Here is an 18,019-nt window from a genome sequence, read left to right on the forward strand (position 1 = left end):
GAAAAAGGATTAAGCATCCTGGCTTTTAACAGTTTCCCCAAATGCTGCAGTCATCATTTGTAAAGCTGTGTTGCATCCTGAGAAACCAAATTCATGGTGACAGCTTTAAGACTTTTTTGTTCTGAGAAAAACAGCTTTCCAAAAGGAGCAAATAAAAATGGAGGTAAAAAAACTGGATATATCTGTCTTCCCCTCTGATATTCTATATACATGTTGGGCACCCTTAGCCAGTAATTTCAAATATTACTTTATCAAATTTGGCGTCTTTCTGGTGTCTGGGAAAGTATTATTTAGTCTCCTTATATTTTTCCAAAATACTTTTGGCCTGATGTAAGAACTTCTTCAAATTTTAATTACCTTGAGTGAAAAATCCTTCTGCTGAGAATCGATGGAAAGAACACTTAGAGTGCTTGAGACAGAATCTGAACCTTCTTAAGAAGTGTCCTCATCTTAGGTGTCAGATTTTGTATGTGCAATTGACTAACACTACAGAAGACACTGCACATTCTGGGTACCCAGACATATTTTTTGGTTGATAAGCATCCAGCCTTCGTGTGGGAATGACTAATGAACACACAAAAACCATCTCTTGTCTCTTAGAAGTAAGCAGTTACCTATGCAAATTCAAGTGCTTCTTTGGATCTGAGCAAATATTTGGTTTCCTACATTGTTTTCCACAAACACTTGGAAAACCAAAAATAACCTCCAAACCTCCATATTATTTTTGCTGTCTTTATAAATGTAATATCAAACATAATGACAAAGTATTCATCCTTTGTACATCTTGTGCAAACCAAATAGCACATGCAGAGTTATTTCTCTTAGATATCTGGCAAGGCATATGACTGATTGTTAGAAATTTTGACTTGGTTAAAACAAAATTTAGCTCACATTAAAGCATTAAAGTAATGCTGATGATGCCAAAGCAAATTCTCTGATAAAGCTGTAAAATCACCCCAACACACAAACATGTCTTAATCCTGCCATTAGGCTCTCATGCAGTCTGTTTCTCTGCAGCGAGCAAGTAGCTGTAACCCTTCAGTGCTGTAACTGAGTTTAGCAGACACAATGGAGAATTGAAGTTGCACGTACTAAACATGCTAATTGCTATATAAAAAGGAATTTCAGTTCTACATCGTTTTTTCTATATTGCCACAGAAAGTATTCTGTGGACTTGTTTGCCTGTCCACAACGAAAGATTTCCATGGTTATTTTTAAAGTGTAATTTGGGCAAGTGGTATGGTAAAACGCTTCTGTAAATCAAGTAAATATAGTTCATATATGTATATTTCACTTCCTTCTGCAAGTTTCACCCATAATAGGCTTTGTCTGTGTGTCAGACTTAGAGACTTGAAAGAAAAATATGCTGTGTGAAATTTTCTGACCACAGTGGCTATTAAAGCCTCTTTCCAGTGGAATTTATTTCCTTAAGAAGCCAGAACTGAAAGGGTTATGGTTTGTTACTGCAGCATTTATCAGCAGACAGCCATCTAACCTTTGATACTTACAGGTATTTTATGGCTCTTGATCATATTATCAAATTCTTCATTAATTTTTTTGTATTTTTCTTCAGTGCGTGGGGTAAGAGCATAAGAGGAGTCAGGATCGGGGCTTTCACAACCTTTGTTTTCTTTCTTGTGCAATGCCTGCCAGGTTCAGAGAAATATCAGAAAGTAAAAAAGAATGAAAAGAAGCTCAGAGTACTTACACATAATCTTTGCCTGCTGATCATTAGATCAATATCTTCATTAAGTTTTCTGTACTTGTCCTCAGACTCAGGGCTGTGACCTACTGAATCGTCTGCATCAGGGTCTGGACTGTCACAGCCATTAAGTCCTTTCTTTCTCAATGTCTGAAATACATAATTTGTAAAGTTCAGTCCTTGACGTGGGCTGTAAGAAAGACTCGGCAGCGTTAAAGAAACACAAACTGCTCTTAATAGAAAAGTTTTGCATTATGCTCCGAGGAAAGAAAGTCACGAGTGATCCACCACACTGATGCTGTAGGTTTTCAATTATGAGTGCCAAGTGAGGACCATACAAGACCTCTTTCTTCTGGATCTGGAACCAAACAGTAAATAATGAATCTGGTAACTAATGAAGTGCCTGTGCTAGAATCTCCCCTGTCTTGCGATTCTCATATCCCACAGCATTAGGGGGTTAGGCTAAACATGGAATACAACTTTTTTAAACATAAACTGAACTTAACATATTCATCAATACTGTTTACAGTGGAATACACCAATCTGTATTTCCTTCTAAGAGAATGCAGGAGGAGCAAGGATGGAACCAGGAATCCACGAGGAACAGACTGAACCTCCAACACATTTAGGAGTCCCTTTCTTCACAGAGGAAGAATAATTACCTAAATTGAATTAAATTAATTACTTTAGCAATGTCATTCCTAAGCCTATGTTTTTGACAGGACAAGAGGGAAGACAGTGTTGATAATATGGCTAGGAAATAACAATTAAGAGCTTCTAGGCACAGTGTTTACATTTTACTGAGAACACTTACAGTGCTACAAATGCACGGAGCTGAATCCTAATGCACAGGAAAAAGCACTGTTAAAACAGATGCTTAGTGAAACAAAAAATAAAAGAATTTCAGGTTCAGCTACTCAAATACTCACAACCATGATTATCATCACTAAGATAGCAGAGTTGAAAAGTCTTAAAAATAGAATGAAATCAGTAGCTTGCAATTCAGAAGAGTAGTTTGGCTTCCAGAGTTTTAGCTGATCTAGCCTTACAGAATACCAAAGAACAGCAACAGGCTATATTAAGGTAAAAGAATATAAGAAGAAAGTGTGGATTCCTCAAGTACAAGCAGTAGTACATTAAGCAAATATATTCAAAGTTTCTTATATTTAGCTTCAAGAATGTCTCACTCAAAAACTCTTCAAAGTACACTTGGCTTTCTACAAACTTTTCAAGTCAGCTTGCAGTCCATTCTGTGTTGAAACCTGGCTAAGCAATCTCAATTGCAATGAAAATACCACATTCTGTGTTATTTTCATAAATAACACTTGTTATTTTTATACAAGTCATTGTATAACACTATATACAGTATTTATATATATATATATATATATAACAATAAAACAATAGTATTGCTATATTGTTATAGTTTCACAAAATGAAACTTATTTTTGTTAATAAGTGGCTAATGCTGTCTGACAGAGTGGGATTCTCTGGTTTCTTTTTGCCTTCTCATAGTGGCTCTGTATCAGCTTTTCTGTTCCTTCAGGAATAGTATATTTTATAATTATTTTGTTGATGATGATGTTCAGCTTACTACTGTTAAATATTATAATGTCATACCTTGTTCTCATACTATGGGAAAACCCCTGAATCTTCCATTTTCACCAACTAAGACAAGTGATGGTGATCTGGCCTACAAAATCTGAGCCTTCCAATCTCACATTGTAGACCTCTTAGTTCTACAGATTTAGGAATTTGTTAAAGGCTCAATGTAGATCTTTCTTTTCAAACTTCACATTTATAAAGACTTCAAGTCAATTCCATGAGCTACTTATGAAACACCAACAAAATTATAATCCATTGGAATAAAAACTTGAGATGCTGAAACAACCTGAGTGATTCCCTACACCTTTTTCCCCCCTCTCTTCTCACTCTCTTTTTTTTAAATGCTAAATGTTCAGTTAGCAGAACAGATATAATCATACATGATATCTACTGCTGGTAGCTTGAAACAAGCCAATTAGAAGGAGGGTTTTGCAATCAGCAGCTGTTTAATAGATTTAATAGACACAACAATATATTGTAAAAACAAATTGTCTCATTGCAATCTCAGCTAGCATTCTTCTCTTCACATAAGGACAAAACAGTTGTGCTCTGAATACATAAAATATTCTGTTTCAAGATTAGATCAAGCTGTCCAGACATGAAACCAAGATCAGCAGACTTGAGAACATTTCCTGAGCTCATATGATTCACTGATGGAGTCCTGCTGATTCCTATGGAGTCCCTGAGGACTGATGTGGATGTGAGCTGGGATAAATGGCTTCCTCAGTTTCAGGTTTTGAGATGATACACAAAAAGAAATATGAAAAGAGAAAAACATGAGGAATGCTTTTCAGCCTCTCTCAATATTTTCCCCTCCCATCATTCACCAGTGTCTGCTGCATTCACAAGACTGTGTGTTGTGTGAAGCAGATGCATCTTGCCCTCAGCATACTCACATTGCCCTAAAGTTCTGCAAATGATTACTTAGCACTCAGGAAAAACAGTTGCTACAGTGCATTGTAGGGGTTCAGGGATGCACTGCACCTTTCAGATGCTCAGAAGAGGAAAGCAATGTGAGCCTTTATATGTCTTGCAATGGTCTCCAAACAGACTGGATTCCCTCCCATCATAGAAGTGTTCTCACTAGATATTTATTTTTACTTTTTTTTTTCATACCTTTAGAAAGCAGGTGTCTTGCCACACCAGACAGAGAAAAAGTAATCCCTATTTTCACCAGAAAAGCCAAGGACAAAATTTAATAAATGGTGTTTGTATTCTACTCAAAATTAACTTTAGCCCTAAAGAAAAGAGGCAAACCTTTCCCTTGCAAAAAACCATCAGTCTAGTGTTTTTGTCTGGTACCTTGGTTAATGATGCAAATCAAGCCCAGTAATGAAGACCACTTGCTCCCTACCCACCACATCTCAAAAAAAATTCAATCAATCAATCAATCAATCAATCAATCAATCAATCAATCAATCAAACAAACACACACAAAACCCCACCTACAAAACACCACACAAGTCCCAAACAAAAACAAGAACATATTTTAATGAGCTGGGTTAAGGCTAGGAAACAGGAATTTTTCACATATGTGCTGGACTCAGAGGCACAGCTCCTAGCTTTGTGGGTGCTGGGACTAATGCCTGGTTCCCTATGAATGGCATTTTGAGGTAAAGTGGATTATGCAGAGAAGATCTCCTGTGGCAGGGTCTCTGGGGGTTCCTCTTCTCAGCACCCACCCTTCTCCTGACCCTTTGCTGCCTCTGTCTATCACAAGTCAGGATGCAATGCTGCCTTCAGCTGGGAGTCTTTCTGGGAGTAATTTCTAGTTCTCTTTTTTTTGCACAAGAACATATAATTTTCCTGAAACTTGCTGGAATTTCACTGTCTTTGAGATTCCTCCCTTTGTACTAGATTTTCTTGACACTGAATAAAAAATGAAGCTGCAAGGGAAAAGACAGAACAGATTGATAGATTACACAGGGACAGGAGCACACATGTTCACATCACAGTCCTCCTCTGGAGAGGAGAGCAGGGTGAAAGTGGCACACTCTGCACTAAGGTAATGAGTTGTATCAAGGACAGAAATAATGACCCTGAACATTTCTGGCTCCTCAAGTTGCAGGCTACAGTTTTCCCTGTCTTATTTGTTATTTTACTCTCCTTCAGATCATTAACTACCATATTAAATCTCTCATTTTTTTCCCCTCATTTTTTTCCATTATTGGTGTGCTTCAACACAACACAAGTTTTTACAGCACAAGTAAAGGTGGTGCTGACCAATATCAAAATGATTAACCCTTTTTCACAAGCTCTCTGGACTTTGTGTCAAGTTTTGCTCTTCTCCTCTATTTTGTGTCACCTCTTGAAAGCAGAGGCTGGTTCTGGAGTCTTTGACCCAGTCTTGGATTTAGAAACAATTTTTCTTATGATATTGAGTCATCATAAACTCTTGCGAACTCTGGAAAATAGCCAGATCCATCACATCCTCCTGGATGGTTTCCAAAGATTTAATGATTATTCAGGGAATTTTTAAAAGGATAAAATAACACAATTGTATAGTGCATTGCATTCTAGAGGAGCCTAAGCCAGATTTCACTTATTTTTTTAAAAAAAATAAGCCATTTTTCAACTACGGAAGCTCCACTTCTTCCAAGCAATTAAGCAAGTAATTGTATTGGACTCCAATAACCTAAAATCAGCCAAAGCATATGAAAAACAAAATGGTTAAAGACAAACAACCTTTGGCTGAAATCTACTGTGCCAGCAGTTAGTCCAAACACTACTTGGTAGATCTCAGAGAAGTGCTAACTTACATGTTGACATGCTGACTGCTGTAAAATGAAGTATAAATAGCTATTTGCTTTCATTTTGTGCAAAACTTATCATCATTATGGAAGCTCAAAAGAAAACATGGCAGTAACACCCAGGTCTGATTTTATCAAGGCAAAGAAAATCATTGTAATGTTGATGAGAAAAATTTTGAGGAGGAAAAGCCTTTAATTTTCCTAATCTAGTCTCTGTTTCTGCAGTTTTATCCTCCAGGGTTTTTTTTAAAATTGGTTTCTTTTTTGTTTTTGTTTGTTTGCTTTTTTCTTCTTTATCATTTCTTTCACAGAATGAGTGGTGAAGGTTAGTTTTTTTTTTTTTTTTTCTTCATACTGTCATTTAATTTGTTCATCTTTCTTTTTAATAGGTTTATCTGCTGTGCAGCTGCTTCTCATAGCACTCCAGGGCTTGGAAATGCTCACAGTATAGGTGCCAAATTAAAAAGACTAGGTCAGTTGATGAGGTCCCCGAAAGATTCAGACCAGCCCAGTATATTCCTTTTTGAAATCCTCTGCAACAAAGACCTAACAAGGTTAGGTTAATCACTATCTTCATTTGTGTAATGAAAAGTGTGATCTCACTGGGTCTTTATCTTTAATCAAATTTTACAGTATGGAAAAATTCAGAATTACATCTCTACTAAAAATTCCCATATCTTTTATGTTGTCTAGAAGCTACCACAATGTTCTTTAACTGACAGACCCACTGGTGACAATCAGCAGAGTTGCAATTTAGTAAATTGTACTTCATTGTCAGAAAAAAGCCTTCAAGTGCTGTCCATTTTCAGTTGCACTGTCTTTCCTGTATCTGGATGGAATAAATCTTTTAGCCACAAATTAAAAATGCTTTTGTCTCTTCACTTTTCACTGGAGCTACATATTTACGTGATAAGACAGACAATAGCCAATTTCAAAGGAATTGTATGCTACTGTGTTCAACTGCTTTATAATTTATAGTCATTCTATGATTCTAAAGAACCCAGCCAAATTTATGGAGGATTTATTTACCCAAAAGAGCAGAAAATATTTAGACATGGGCCTGATTCATTTAAGCATCAGTTTTCTCTCTGTGCAACAGAAAAAATAAAGTTAGAAAGTGTTGAATGAGGAAAACCTCGACTCTCTTCCCTGATCTTCTCGTTTATTTTATGAAGAAATTTTAGGATGAAATTGCACGCTACAATGTATGGTGCAATCAAGTAAATGAAAGGTTCTACTGAAATGAAAAACACAGAGGAAGAGAAAGGTTGCTATGGGAACCACCCATCTGAATTTCATAACTTATATGTAACTAAAGTCTCAAATTTTATACTTCATTAACATAAAGTTCTTAAATTTTTACATTTAATAATGGATATAAATTAGTATGCTGGTACTAATGTACTTTAATTGTATATTTGGGAGAATCACATAAAACATCATTACACTTACATTACCTAAGAAATTCCATACACATGAAAATGGAATATATATAGCAGTGTACAGCAGTAACACAGAAAAATGGAACATTTCTTACCTCTTTTACAAAAATCATAAAATGCTTTTTGTGGTTTGTACTTCTTTTGAAACAAGCTAGAGAGCTTATATAAAGCTGAACTTTTATAACACCACGGTAATTTTTTCGATACTACTTTACTGAAGTTTCAAAGAAAAAAAAGTCCATTGTCTGGTACTATACATCTGTTTCCTTCAAATGAATACACACAAATGTGCTTTTCACAATATGACACTGCTTGGATTTGCCTCTCATTTTCACATGCCAAATGATTGTTCTCACCACCTCCAGGTACCTTTTCTAATCACACCTCTTGTGAAACCAAACAGACCAATACCCCTTGCCAGTCACACGTGCTCCTCTCTGCTTACAGCTGATTGAACAGTGGATTTAACAGTACCTGTGTGCAGATCACTGCCTGATTACTGAGTTCAGCCCATCCTCTTCCACTCACACTCCTTGTGTGCATCTCTACAGTATTTTGCAGTGTCAGTACAAACAGAATCTGTTTTTCCAAAAAGAGGCTGGAAAAGTGAGATTTTTGCTTCTATGTTGCCTGTAACTCAGCCACCTAACTTGGGTATGGGGGAGCTTTGGAAGGCAGTGCACCTGGGGCAGCCCCAGAGCCCCAGGACTTGTCTGTCTGTGCTGGCCTTGTGGCCTGAAGCAGCCTGGCCAGCACCAGCACATCTCCTGCATTTGTGTGAGAGAGCACACCTTGCTGTGCTGCTGTGCCAACATCTCCCCTCTGGAGAGATGATGAAGCTGGAGATGGGAATATCCCAGAGATTTGTCTGCCCTCTAAATAGAGAATGCAAAATCTCTTTCTTTAATGCTCAATCTTGCCTACTTGCCACTGCTTTTCTCTTTAGTATTGACTTACATTACACCAGGATTTTTTTTTTTGATTTTTAGGTATTAGAAGAATACATCCGATTCAGAAATCTCACAGCATCTAAACTAAACCACATATCTCTTGTTGATTTCCTCTGAAAAGAAACAAAAGCAAATCAACTGAGGACTCCAGCATTAAAGCTTTAAACTAAAAATTCTGTTAATGTGTGGTGACTTGTCCAGCTGGACAAGAGGAGACTGAGGGGTGACCTCACTGCAGTTTACAACTTCCTCATGAGGGAAGAGGAGGGGCAGACACTGATCTGTTCTCTGTGGTGCCCAGTGGCAGGACTCGAGTAATTGGCCTGAAATTGTGTCATGAGAGGCTTAGTCTGGATATTAGAAAAAGATTCTTCACCCAGAGGGTGGCTGGGCACTGGAACAGACTTCTCAGGCAAGTAGTCACAGCACCAAGGCTGACAGAGTTCAAGAAGTTTTTGAACAATATTCATGGGCACATGGTGTGACTCTTGGGTCTGTGATATGCAGGGCCAGCAGTTGGACTTGATGACCCAACTCATCTTATTTTGTGATTATGTGTAAACTTACACTCCCCTATATTCCCAATTATTTCATGGGACATGCAAAACACTTCTGTCCTTCACTTGTAAACTGTTTTTAAAAGAAGAATTTAGACCTGTATAATTCCTGAGGTTCTAATTAAGGATATTTTCTCATCCTTTGGGCTTATTCCCATCCATCATCGTGGCGCAAACGGTCTGAAAACCCAAAAATCCCCTGGGCAGCTGATGTAAGATTCCTGCGCCAACCCTCAATGCAGGGGATCACATTTCCCGGGCTCTGAAAGAGGAGCAGCAGCACCTGCTGATCCCAGCCACCCAGGAATCCACGGGGGGAAAGGGGCATCGAGTGACTGATGGTTCTGGCTGGCACGATGTGCTGCAGCCAGAGGGGAGTGGGTCCCCAGCAATGTCACACATCTCTGCCATCTGCACCTGTCAGCGCCAGCACCTGCTGCCCCCTGGCCATAGATGGCTGTGCCCAGGGCCACAGTGCTGATTGGGGACACTCTGCTCCTGGCTGCTTGGTGTTTTTGTCTTTTCTTCACTCAGGCTGCTGCTGCAGTTCTCAGTTCTCAGGAATGCAATGTTTGCGCTTTGCTGATATACACAAATAAATATGTTACTCATATCTGTATCTATACATTTATATATATATATATATATAAATGCATATATGTATGCATATATATAGGTGCATATGTACCCTCTACTAAATCACATCACATCACCTTTTTGTTCAAATCTAGATAGATTTTTCAGTAGTTTTCACACTTGCCATGACCAGCTTCCATTTGCTACAGTGCAGTATAATACCACCTTAATATTGTTGGTGTACTGCATTAGTGGGGTTTAAAAAAGATATGCTTCTTCAGACAAGACTGGCATTTCCTAAATTATGAATTCATATGTGAGATTAATTGGAGGTGTTAAGATTAGTGAAAAAAATGTAATGCTCACCTAGTTGTTATTAACGCTTCTGATGAAATCCTCTCTGCAAGTATCAGGTTTAAAAAAAACACCCATCTTTGAATGGACAGAATTCCTCATAAATGTTAGTAAAAATTTACTGTAAAATGCACTCTTTATATGCAAAGACTGTATTCAAATGAAACTTCTGTGGGGATATTTTTTCAACCTGTATTTGAAAAGAAGCTCAAATTCTTTTCAATTCTGCTCTGTTATATTAAAACACCTGACAACTGTCCAGAGACTGGCTGTCAGTGTGTTATGCTTTACATTAAAAGATTATCTACCTTAGATCAGACATACTCTCAGGATATTTTTGTTTTAGTGATGGAATAATCACCAGTGCTTTTTAAGTACCCTAACTATTCTAACTCTTTACTGAGGGCTCAAAGGCCCAGGCACTACTTTTGAGTTACAGAAACGTGGAAAATTTAGGTAAAGGTAAAATCATGAGGTTACTCTCCTGTATTTCCCACATTTGTCATGTTTGCTGTCCTCCTATGAACGTGTGCTTTCTGCAGAATGAAGGCTAGCACCACAGTCTAGCAGCAAATATCTCATTTTGCATACTCTGTCCTTATACAGAAAATAGACTCACACTACTTTTGAGACAAACTGTTTGCAGAACAACTAACTCCATGAAAACAAACTTCTATATTTTGGCTACTTCCACTAGCTCACTGGCAGGAGAACCACTATTCCATAGCCAGACCTGGAAGCCAAGGGGTGCAAAGATAACCTAAAGCCAGAACAGTTGCATCCATGACTCACCTTTCTCCTCTGACTACAGCAAAACATCAATCTACTATAAGCCTGTGTTATTTTTCAAACCTATTGAAATGTATGAAGTTTTCAAATGATCAGGTTTTCTCAAAGCTTTGTTGAACATCTTTGAAAGAGAATAAGACATTGGTGAGATATAGCACATTTGATTTTTACTTTAAACTTTACAGTAGTGCAGAAGAATAAATTTAGTTGCTTTAGTGAATGTGAGGGCTCCTAAAAATAAACACTGTAATCATCAACAGGTTGTTATTTCACTCTTTCTTTTTTTATATGTCTGTCTATAATCCTCCTCTGGCTCCAGCCCTTCCAGATGGAGCACCATCCTCAACATTTTCATTTGTGTCTAATTTAGTCAGACATATACACAAATACAAGGCTGAAGTCAGATCTCACTTACACTAGTGTAAATTTGTAGGTGGATTTGGAACAGCTGTAAAGACACCAGTCAAGATATTCTGGATGTACAGTGGTGTTACCAAGTCTGTTACATCATTGTTGTTAGTTTTTGAAATATAGAATATTTGAAATATGCAGAGCTTAATATAAATGACTGCAGAAAAAGTTAACTATTTCAAAGGCAGCTGGTGTTTTTCCATTATATAAATGGGAGCCCTTAATACTAAATGCCATATTCAAAATACTTTAAAAGTGAAATACAGAACTTGAGAAATGTGAAATATGGAACACATATATATTACAGAACCTTTTGTCACAAAAACCCTTTATGAGAAAGAGTGACAGCTGATAGGAATTACTCTTTAAATATAGTTTGAGCATTATGTTTTAAAAGATCCATAAGAGATTGTGAATTTATATCTTCAGGGACTGCTTCATACATTATTAAAATGCAACCACCCTGGGAAGAATATATTGCCAACCTGTATAGCTTTGCTAGCCACTGAAGTTTTCAAGTGCAGAAGTGATGAATTCCTAAGACAAATAACAGTGTAGCATACTATATAAATTCCTTTGGATGCAGTTTTTCCTAGATTATGAGGCAAACACCTTCATTCTCAACCATGGGGCAAGGGAACCTCTGATGACTGCAACATTTGCTTTTCTATTTCATCTGAAACAGATCCCTTCCAGCAGCACTGAACTCTGCAGTGAAAATGCCACCCAGGGAGAAAAGAACACCTTTCAGCACCTTGGTTTTCTTTGGAGGTCTCCCATAAAAATCTTGAATGAGCCAATGTTCTGAACAGGTTTGTTTTACCTCTCAGGAATGGAACATTTATTTTATAGCAGATCAAATGACAGGGTATTACAACAGAAAAAAAGGACCAGCATGACAATGGGCAAATGTTTGTGAATAGCTGTTCCTTGTATAGGAAATATTTCCTTTTATTTTCATAGTATTATAATCACTTATCCATTGGTAAAAATGCCCAAAGTAATATATTTTTCAAAATTTGTGAATTACAATACAGGTTAGATCCCTGAAACTCTAGCCTCCTCTTTCTCTGCAGCATTGAGGCCGGTGATTTTAACAATGGAAACAAATAACTCAAATGGTGCAGAATTTTGTATTTAAGATGGCTTTTTTCTATATGAAAGTTCTGTTATTTACCAGAAACATTTGTGCAAATTGTATCTATCTTTAAACAGTTGCTAAAATTTTTAGACTATGCATTTGTCAGTTTACCAAAGTGTCATCTGCTAGAAACAAAGAAGTGGATTTTTTTTTCCCATGGAAAATCCGACAGGAGTGGTAAGATCCAGACAGAAACTTTACAAGCTGCAATTTGCAGATAAATCAAATAAACACTAGCCAAAAAAAGGAATGAGAAAGTGCAGTCAGGAGTATGGAGAAGCTCGATGAAACTACAGAACCAGATGATTATCTTCAAAAGCTGATCCTTCAAAACAACGTTGTCCCTCAAGCATAAATTCTTTAAAAGTCATTCTGCTCCTATCACTCTTCTCTTCCCTTGGAATGAGTAAGTACTTCTCTCAAAAGGACAGAATCAGAAGTTACAAACTTAGGAAAAAGTTGTCAGATTATGAAAAGCTTTTTGATAATTTCCTGATAACAGAAATTCTAAATTTCTGATATAGCAAACTGTGCCATCATGGTGGGAGAAGCTGCATTGCATAAGATTATCCAAGGGTTAAACTGTTATTGTATAGCCCAAGTAGACACCCAACTCCCACCTCTCTTACTGACTTCCTGCATGGGCTTTGTTAATTCACTTTTCTACTGTTCTCCCTCTCTAAAAAGGTGAATGACCACCACCATAATTGGGGTGCTATAAGAAGGAGAACCCAAGCAAGTTGCAACATAGTCAGAAGGGAAGTTTTGAGAAGTTTTGGGAAGGAAAGGAAAGGAAGGGAAAGGAAAGGAAAGGGAAAGGGAAAGGGAAAGGGAAAGGGAAAGGGAAAGGGAAAGGGAAAGGGAAAGGGAAAGGGAAAGGGAAAGGGAAAGGGAAAGGGAAAGGGAAAGAAGAAATAAATTCCTGAATTCAGAATATAAATGTTTTGTTTGAAAATATTGGCTTCTTCTGGAAACAGCTGAAACATCTGAAATGTTAGAGTTTTTTGCTGTAAAACTGGATTTCTTTTTTGGAACAAAATTATAGGTTTGTAAGATGTATTGGTATATAGGCCTGGCAAAGTCTTACTCTCTGGGATCTTAAAATCTTTAATCATATGGTATTTACAGAGAGAGATCTGTTGGCTACAAAGGAGGTGTCTGCTTGGGTCCCCTAATTCCACAGGACAGATGAACAAATGGAACAAGATTTTGGCCTGTTTAATTTTTCTAAGACTTGTTAGAAATAAGCATGAAGGATGCTGTGAATAAGGGTATAACAGATACTGTTTCACTTGGTGAAGACTCAGGCTGGGCTCTTGACCAGTTTTGACCTCCTGCTATTGCAGCATAAATCACTGTACAGGGCTGCCTGCTCTGCTCTGCTCTGCCATCAGAAGCTTCTCATGCCATGGAGCTGGAGCACCCAAGGTGTGGGAATGCATTCCTTGCCTCTGCCTCTGCTGTGAAGGCTGCACCTCCCAAAGCAGGAAAGGCAATGAATAGCTTGGGGGTGCTCACATCTCTAAATAATACAGGTGTTTTCTCAGACCCTCACAGAGTCATGTCACAGATAAGAAGAGGAGATTTTCTGCTTAAAAAACCCAAATCCAGAGCTGTTTGGTGGACTGCATATGTTTTAATGAACTGACCTATGTGAAAAATTTTGCACCATGGATGTGGATGGTGTTTTGGGGATGGTGTTCTTGAGAAAAAAGTAAACATTGATTTCTGGCTATCTAAAAAAAATATTCAGAAGCCACTAGTGTTCTGATTTTTTTCCTAACATGCTCAGCCTTGTATAAGGAAGAACCATACAGGCAGTTGAAATCCACAGGTGCAAAAGCACTATTCCCAGTCTTGTTGTGCTGGAGGATTGGACCAAACTTGAAACCATAATGATGAGAGATGGAAAAATAGCATTGCCTAGTGATATTTCTGCAGCAAGAAAACTGAGCTCATTTACTTATTCCATTAACTTGTCTATCTTCTAAGTTGTATGCAGCAATCTGCCTGCTGCCACAGAAGCCAGAGCTCTTTCCTAAGCTGTGGAGATCATTTACAGTGCAATAAAACAACATAGAGTAAAGGAAAAGAATATTACATAGAATGATAAAGGAATACCTCAGGTTCTCTAATATTTATTCTGAATACAAAAAATTTAATCAGAAGCTAATTGTGCCAATGGAAGCACAGAGATGGGATAAGATTGGCTGGAATTACCTCAAAATAAACATGGGTTTCCCTCTTGATATATTAAAACCAAAGATCTGACTAAGACATCCTGAATGATTTTAGTGGGCTCAGGTTTTCACACAGGACTTACAGGAGTGAAACGGACCAGCAGTGTCCTAAATAACTAAAATTCCAGTTCAAAAATGCTAGAAAACCCTTTCCATGAAGGGGCCAAGGGGCATATAAGCCATGAGAATACAATAATTTCTCCAGCTCACAAGTGCAAAATTTTGGTCCTAGAATCTATAGAGATTCACAGTCCTGAGGTTTGTCCAGAGTTTCTTGTCATTGTGAAACTTCAAAATAAACTGCAGAAAACCTTACTTGCATTGCAAAGTTGGATAGGTTCCTATTGCTCCCTGGGTATGGCAGATCACAAGACCCCAAATAAAACAGCAGTTACAGGAATGGATGAGTACTCCTTTTATTCCTGTCACTCATTTGGTCATGGAGATCAGTGGGAAGCAGACTTAACTTCAGAACTTTTAGGTTTAGTCAGCTATTTTATGCCATTACCCTTCATGAAGAAGGAGGTCAAATTAAGAATATTTCTTCTATGAAAAAACCATATAGGAGTAGGTGGATTTCTCAGACTCATTAATGGGAAATGAATGAAAAAGTTAGTCTGTAGAATAAACAAGAAAATTTTCCATAACCCTTGGGATCCAGTGTCTCACCTCAAGACCAGAAACACCTCCCTTGTTCAGGATACAGTTTTGAATCTCTCATGACTGTTACTAGCAGGTGGGTTTAGTCCTACTAAAAAAATTAATATTATTGATAAAGGTAATTTCACAATTGTCATATTATATTTACATATATGTAGTTATCTAAAGGGGTCCTAAAAGCTCTAATGTAACCAGTTAGTAAAAACCTCCACATCTTCCTGCCCCCAACTTGAAAGCTATAAATTAAGATGCCTCCAGGACAGTGGAATGACAGTGCTTCTTTCTAAGCACCCTTTGGAACAGAAGGAATTTTTAGTGTCAGGGTGGGAAAATGGTCAATGAGGAGGGTTCCTTCTTGCTTGGAGCTTATACTGAAACCATAAAGAGCAGTCCACAACCTGCTGCAATTGCCTTGCTGCAAAGAAGGGCCTTGTGACAGGAAAGGGCTATGGAATAGATCCAGTAAATGGTTTAGGGACATAGAAAGTTCAATTTGGCAATACCTGCTATTTAAGCACCTGATCTTCACAGTGGAATTCATGGTGTGTTAGGAACTGAGGCACTAGGAGAATTTGGTGCTACAGAACAGGATCCAAACCTAGCAGGATGTAATGAAACTGTGGGTTACCCAGACCAAGCAAAGGGATTTTCAGAAATCCTGTCCCTCATCAGAAGCATCTGATAGTTACCCAGAGATGTTTTCACCCACATTCCTTCTGGGTATTCAGGTATTGACTGAAGCATACTCTCCCCTCTACAGGCAACTTTTCAAAGACTTGAGGAAGACTCACTCTTCTATTTTAAGAAAACTTTTCTGTTCCTGAATTTCTTTTTCTGTATAAGAGCTAGTGGTTAGAAACATGTTAACCAGAAACACAGGTTCTGTTTCTTCTTTGATCTGAATAGGCTCAAACCTATTGCTCCCCATATTCCTAGAAGGGATAGGATTAATTCAGCTTCCTATGCTCTAGACCATCTAGTTCTAGATGGTTAAACATGTATATAACTCACTGTAATATTCTGCCTGTGAGCATTGACAAATGCACAATTTGTTAAGTCAGAGAAACAGAACTTGACAGGAGACAGAGTTCTTTGACTTGTAACTGCACTTGTAACACAATGTTCATGTGGCTCTGGGTGAGGTTTTTGGACAAATGATTATTGCCATATTTTAAGGCAAGTTTAGACACTTCTGCAAAACATTTTCTGATATAAGGTGCAAAGTACTGAGCATAACTATGAGTCAAACAATATCTGTGGGTCATGAAAATTTACACCTAGGGTGGCAAGCTTCTTTCCAGACAGGTTACAGAAATGCAGCTCAGATGCTAAGGCTCACACTGGTACCTGCTGGAAGGAATCCATAAAGCTTCCATTTTATTGATATATGATTAAACATTTTAGAAGCATGCAATAACCAATCCTTTGATATAAAAATGAAAGGGAAATTCTTATGCTTTATTGCTTTTCATGTTACAGCCTGATTACATTGCAGGAAGCTAAATATGTTTTAAATGAGACATTCCGTTAGGTATTGTTTCTTTGTTAAGATTTTGATCCCTTTTGAACCAATCTCTAGCAGCTGTGTGTTGTTTAAAGTACTTTTATCGACTCTTTTATAATTTGCTTTCTTTGAACACATTGTGTGCTATAACACTCGATAAAAACCAAAAATTTTACTTGAACAACCCAAAGTAAAGCGTATGATAATTCATATAATTCTGCACTGTAATTATCTATAGATCACACAGGATTATATAAATAAATAAGTTGGAGACTTTTTAAAATTCAAGCATATCCAAGATATTGCCGATTTTTACTTTTTACATTCCTATCTATTATTCACAAATAATTAATTAATTGTTTACAATATACATGATGCGACTTCTTTTAATAGTTTTTACTTCTCTGTTATGGCAACCATATATAGAAATATTTATGGCAAAACTAAGTAAGAAAAACACAATTACATAAAATTTTGGATTTAGAGATTGCTGCATAAAAAAAATGTTGATTTAAGCTGTTTTAATGAAACTTTTCTAATTCAATTAAAAATGGTTATTTAAGATTTAGCAACATTTAACAGCTCTGGATTATGGACATTGATTCAGAATTGACTATAAATTTGTTATTATTAAAATGCAGAACAACTAAGCATATGTATTTGAGGTTTTAGAGCCTTTTAAATTTGGTAACTTACATTAATTTCATTTGTCTTATATAAAAAGACACATTGAGGCCTATCTGAATTCAGGGCAAAGGGGGTCTAATCAGTATGAAGTACATAATACATAGAGGATGGATGCAAATTTTGTAGTACAGAAATAAATAATTAATTTATACCTTCTTACTGTAACAAGGAAGAAAAGCCAGCATATTTTGAAATTTGGCAGAAGGTTTGCCAGAACTATGAAAGCTGTGGAAAGGCATCTCACAAAGATAGTGTTATCTGTGGCAGTCTAGGGAAGGAGAGGTATTTTCCCTCATGGAAATCACATGGGTAAGGTGTTCCAGCCTGAGCAGAACTTTTAAGATGTTGGCTCCCTAGCAGGGGAGTAAAGTAGGCAAAAATCCAGGATTAAACTGACTTTTCACTCTCTTTGGTGATGAACTTCCTCTTGCAGAGTGCCTTTGTTTCTCAGGGAATTAACAATTCTGTGGCAAGGATTTTTACTTCTGAGTGCAGGTACATAATTGCTACTCATGGTATGAACTATTGAGGTCCCAGCTCTGTGACCCATACTGACACTGGGACTTCTTCAGAAAAGAGCCATGATTCTGCAGAGATTTGCAGGAGCATTCAATTTTCTTGTGAGAAGTTCCAGTGTCTGAAAGGTGACTT

General features: G+C 37.4%; 1 protein-coding gene across 1 annotated transcript in view; it reads right to left on the minus strand.

The window, feature by feature from the left end:
- Positions 1–18,019, minus strand: part of MEF2C (myocyte enhancer factor 2C) — a 124,860-nt gene that overhangs the window by 34,182 nt on the left and 72,659 nt on the right. Inside the window, 2 exon segments of the mRNA XM_056513717.1 lie at positions 1,509–1,646; positions 1,793–1,852. Of these exon segments, the coding sequence (XP_056369692.1) occupies positions 1,509–1,646; positions 1,793–1,852 (198 nt within the window).

This window comes from Oenanthe melanoleuca, chromosome Z (genome assembly GCF_029582105.1).
Source record: "Oenanthe melanoleuca isolate GR-GAL-2019-014 chromosome Z, OMel1.0, whole genome shotgun sequence".
NCBI lineage: Eukaryota > Metazoa > Chordata > Aves > Passeriformes > Muscicapidae > Oenanthe > Oenanthe melanoleuca.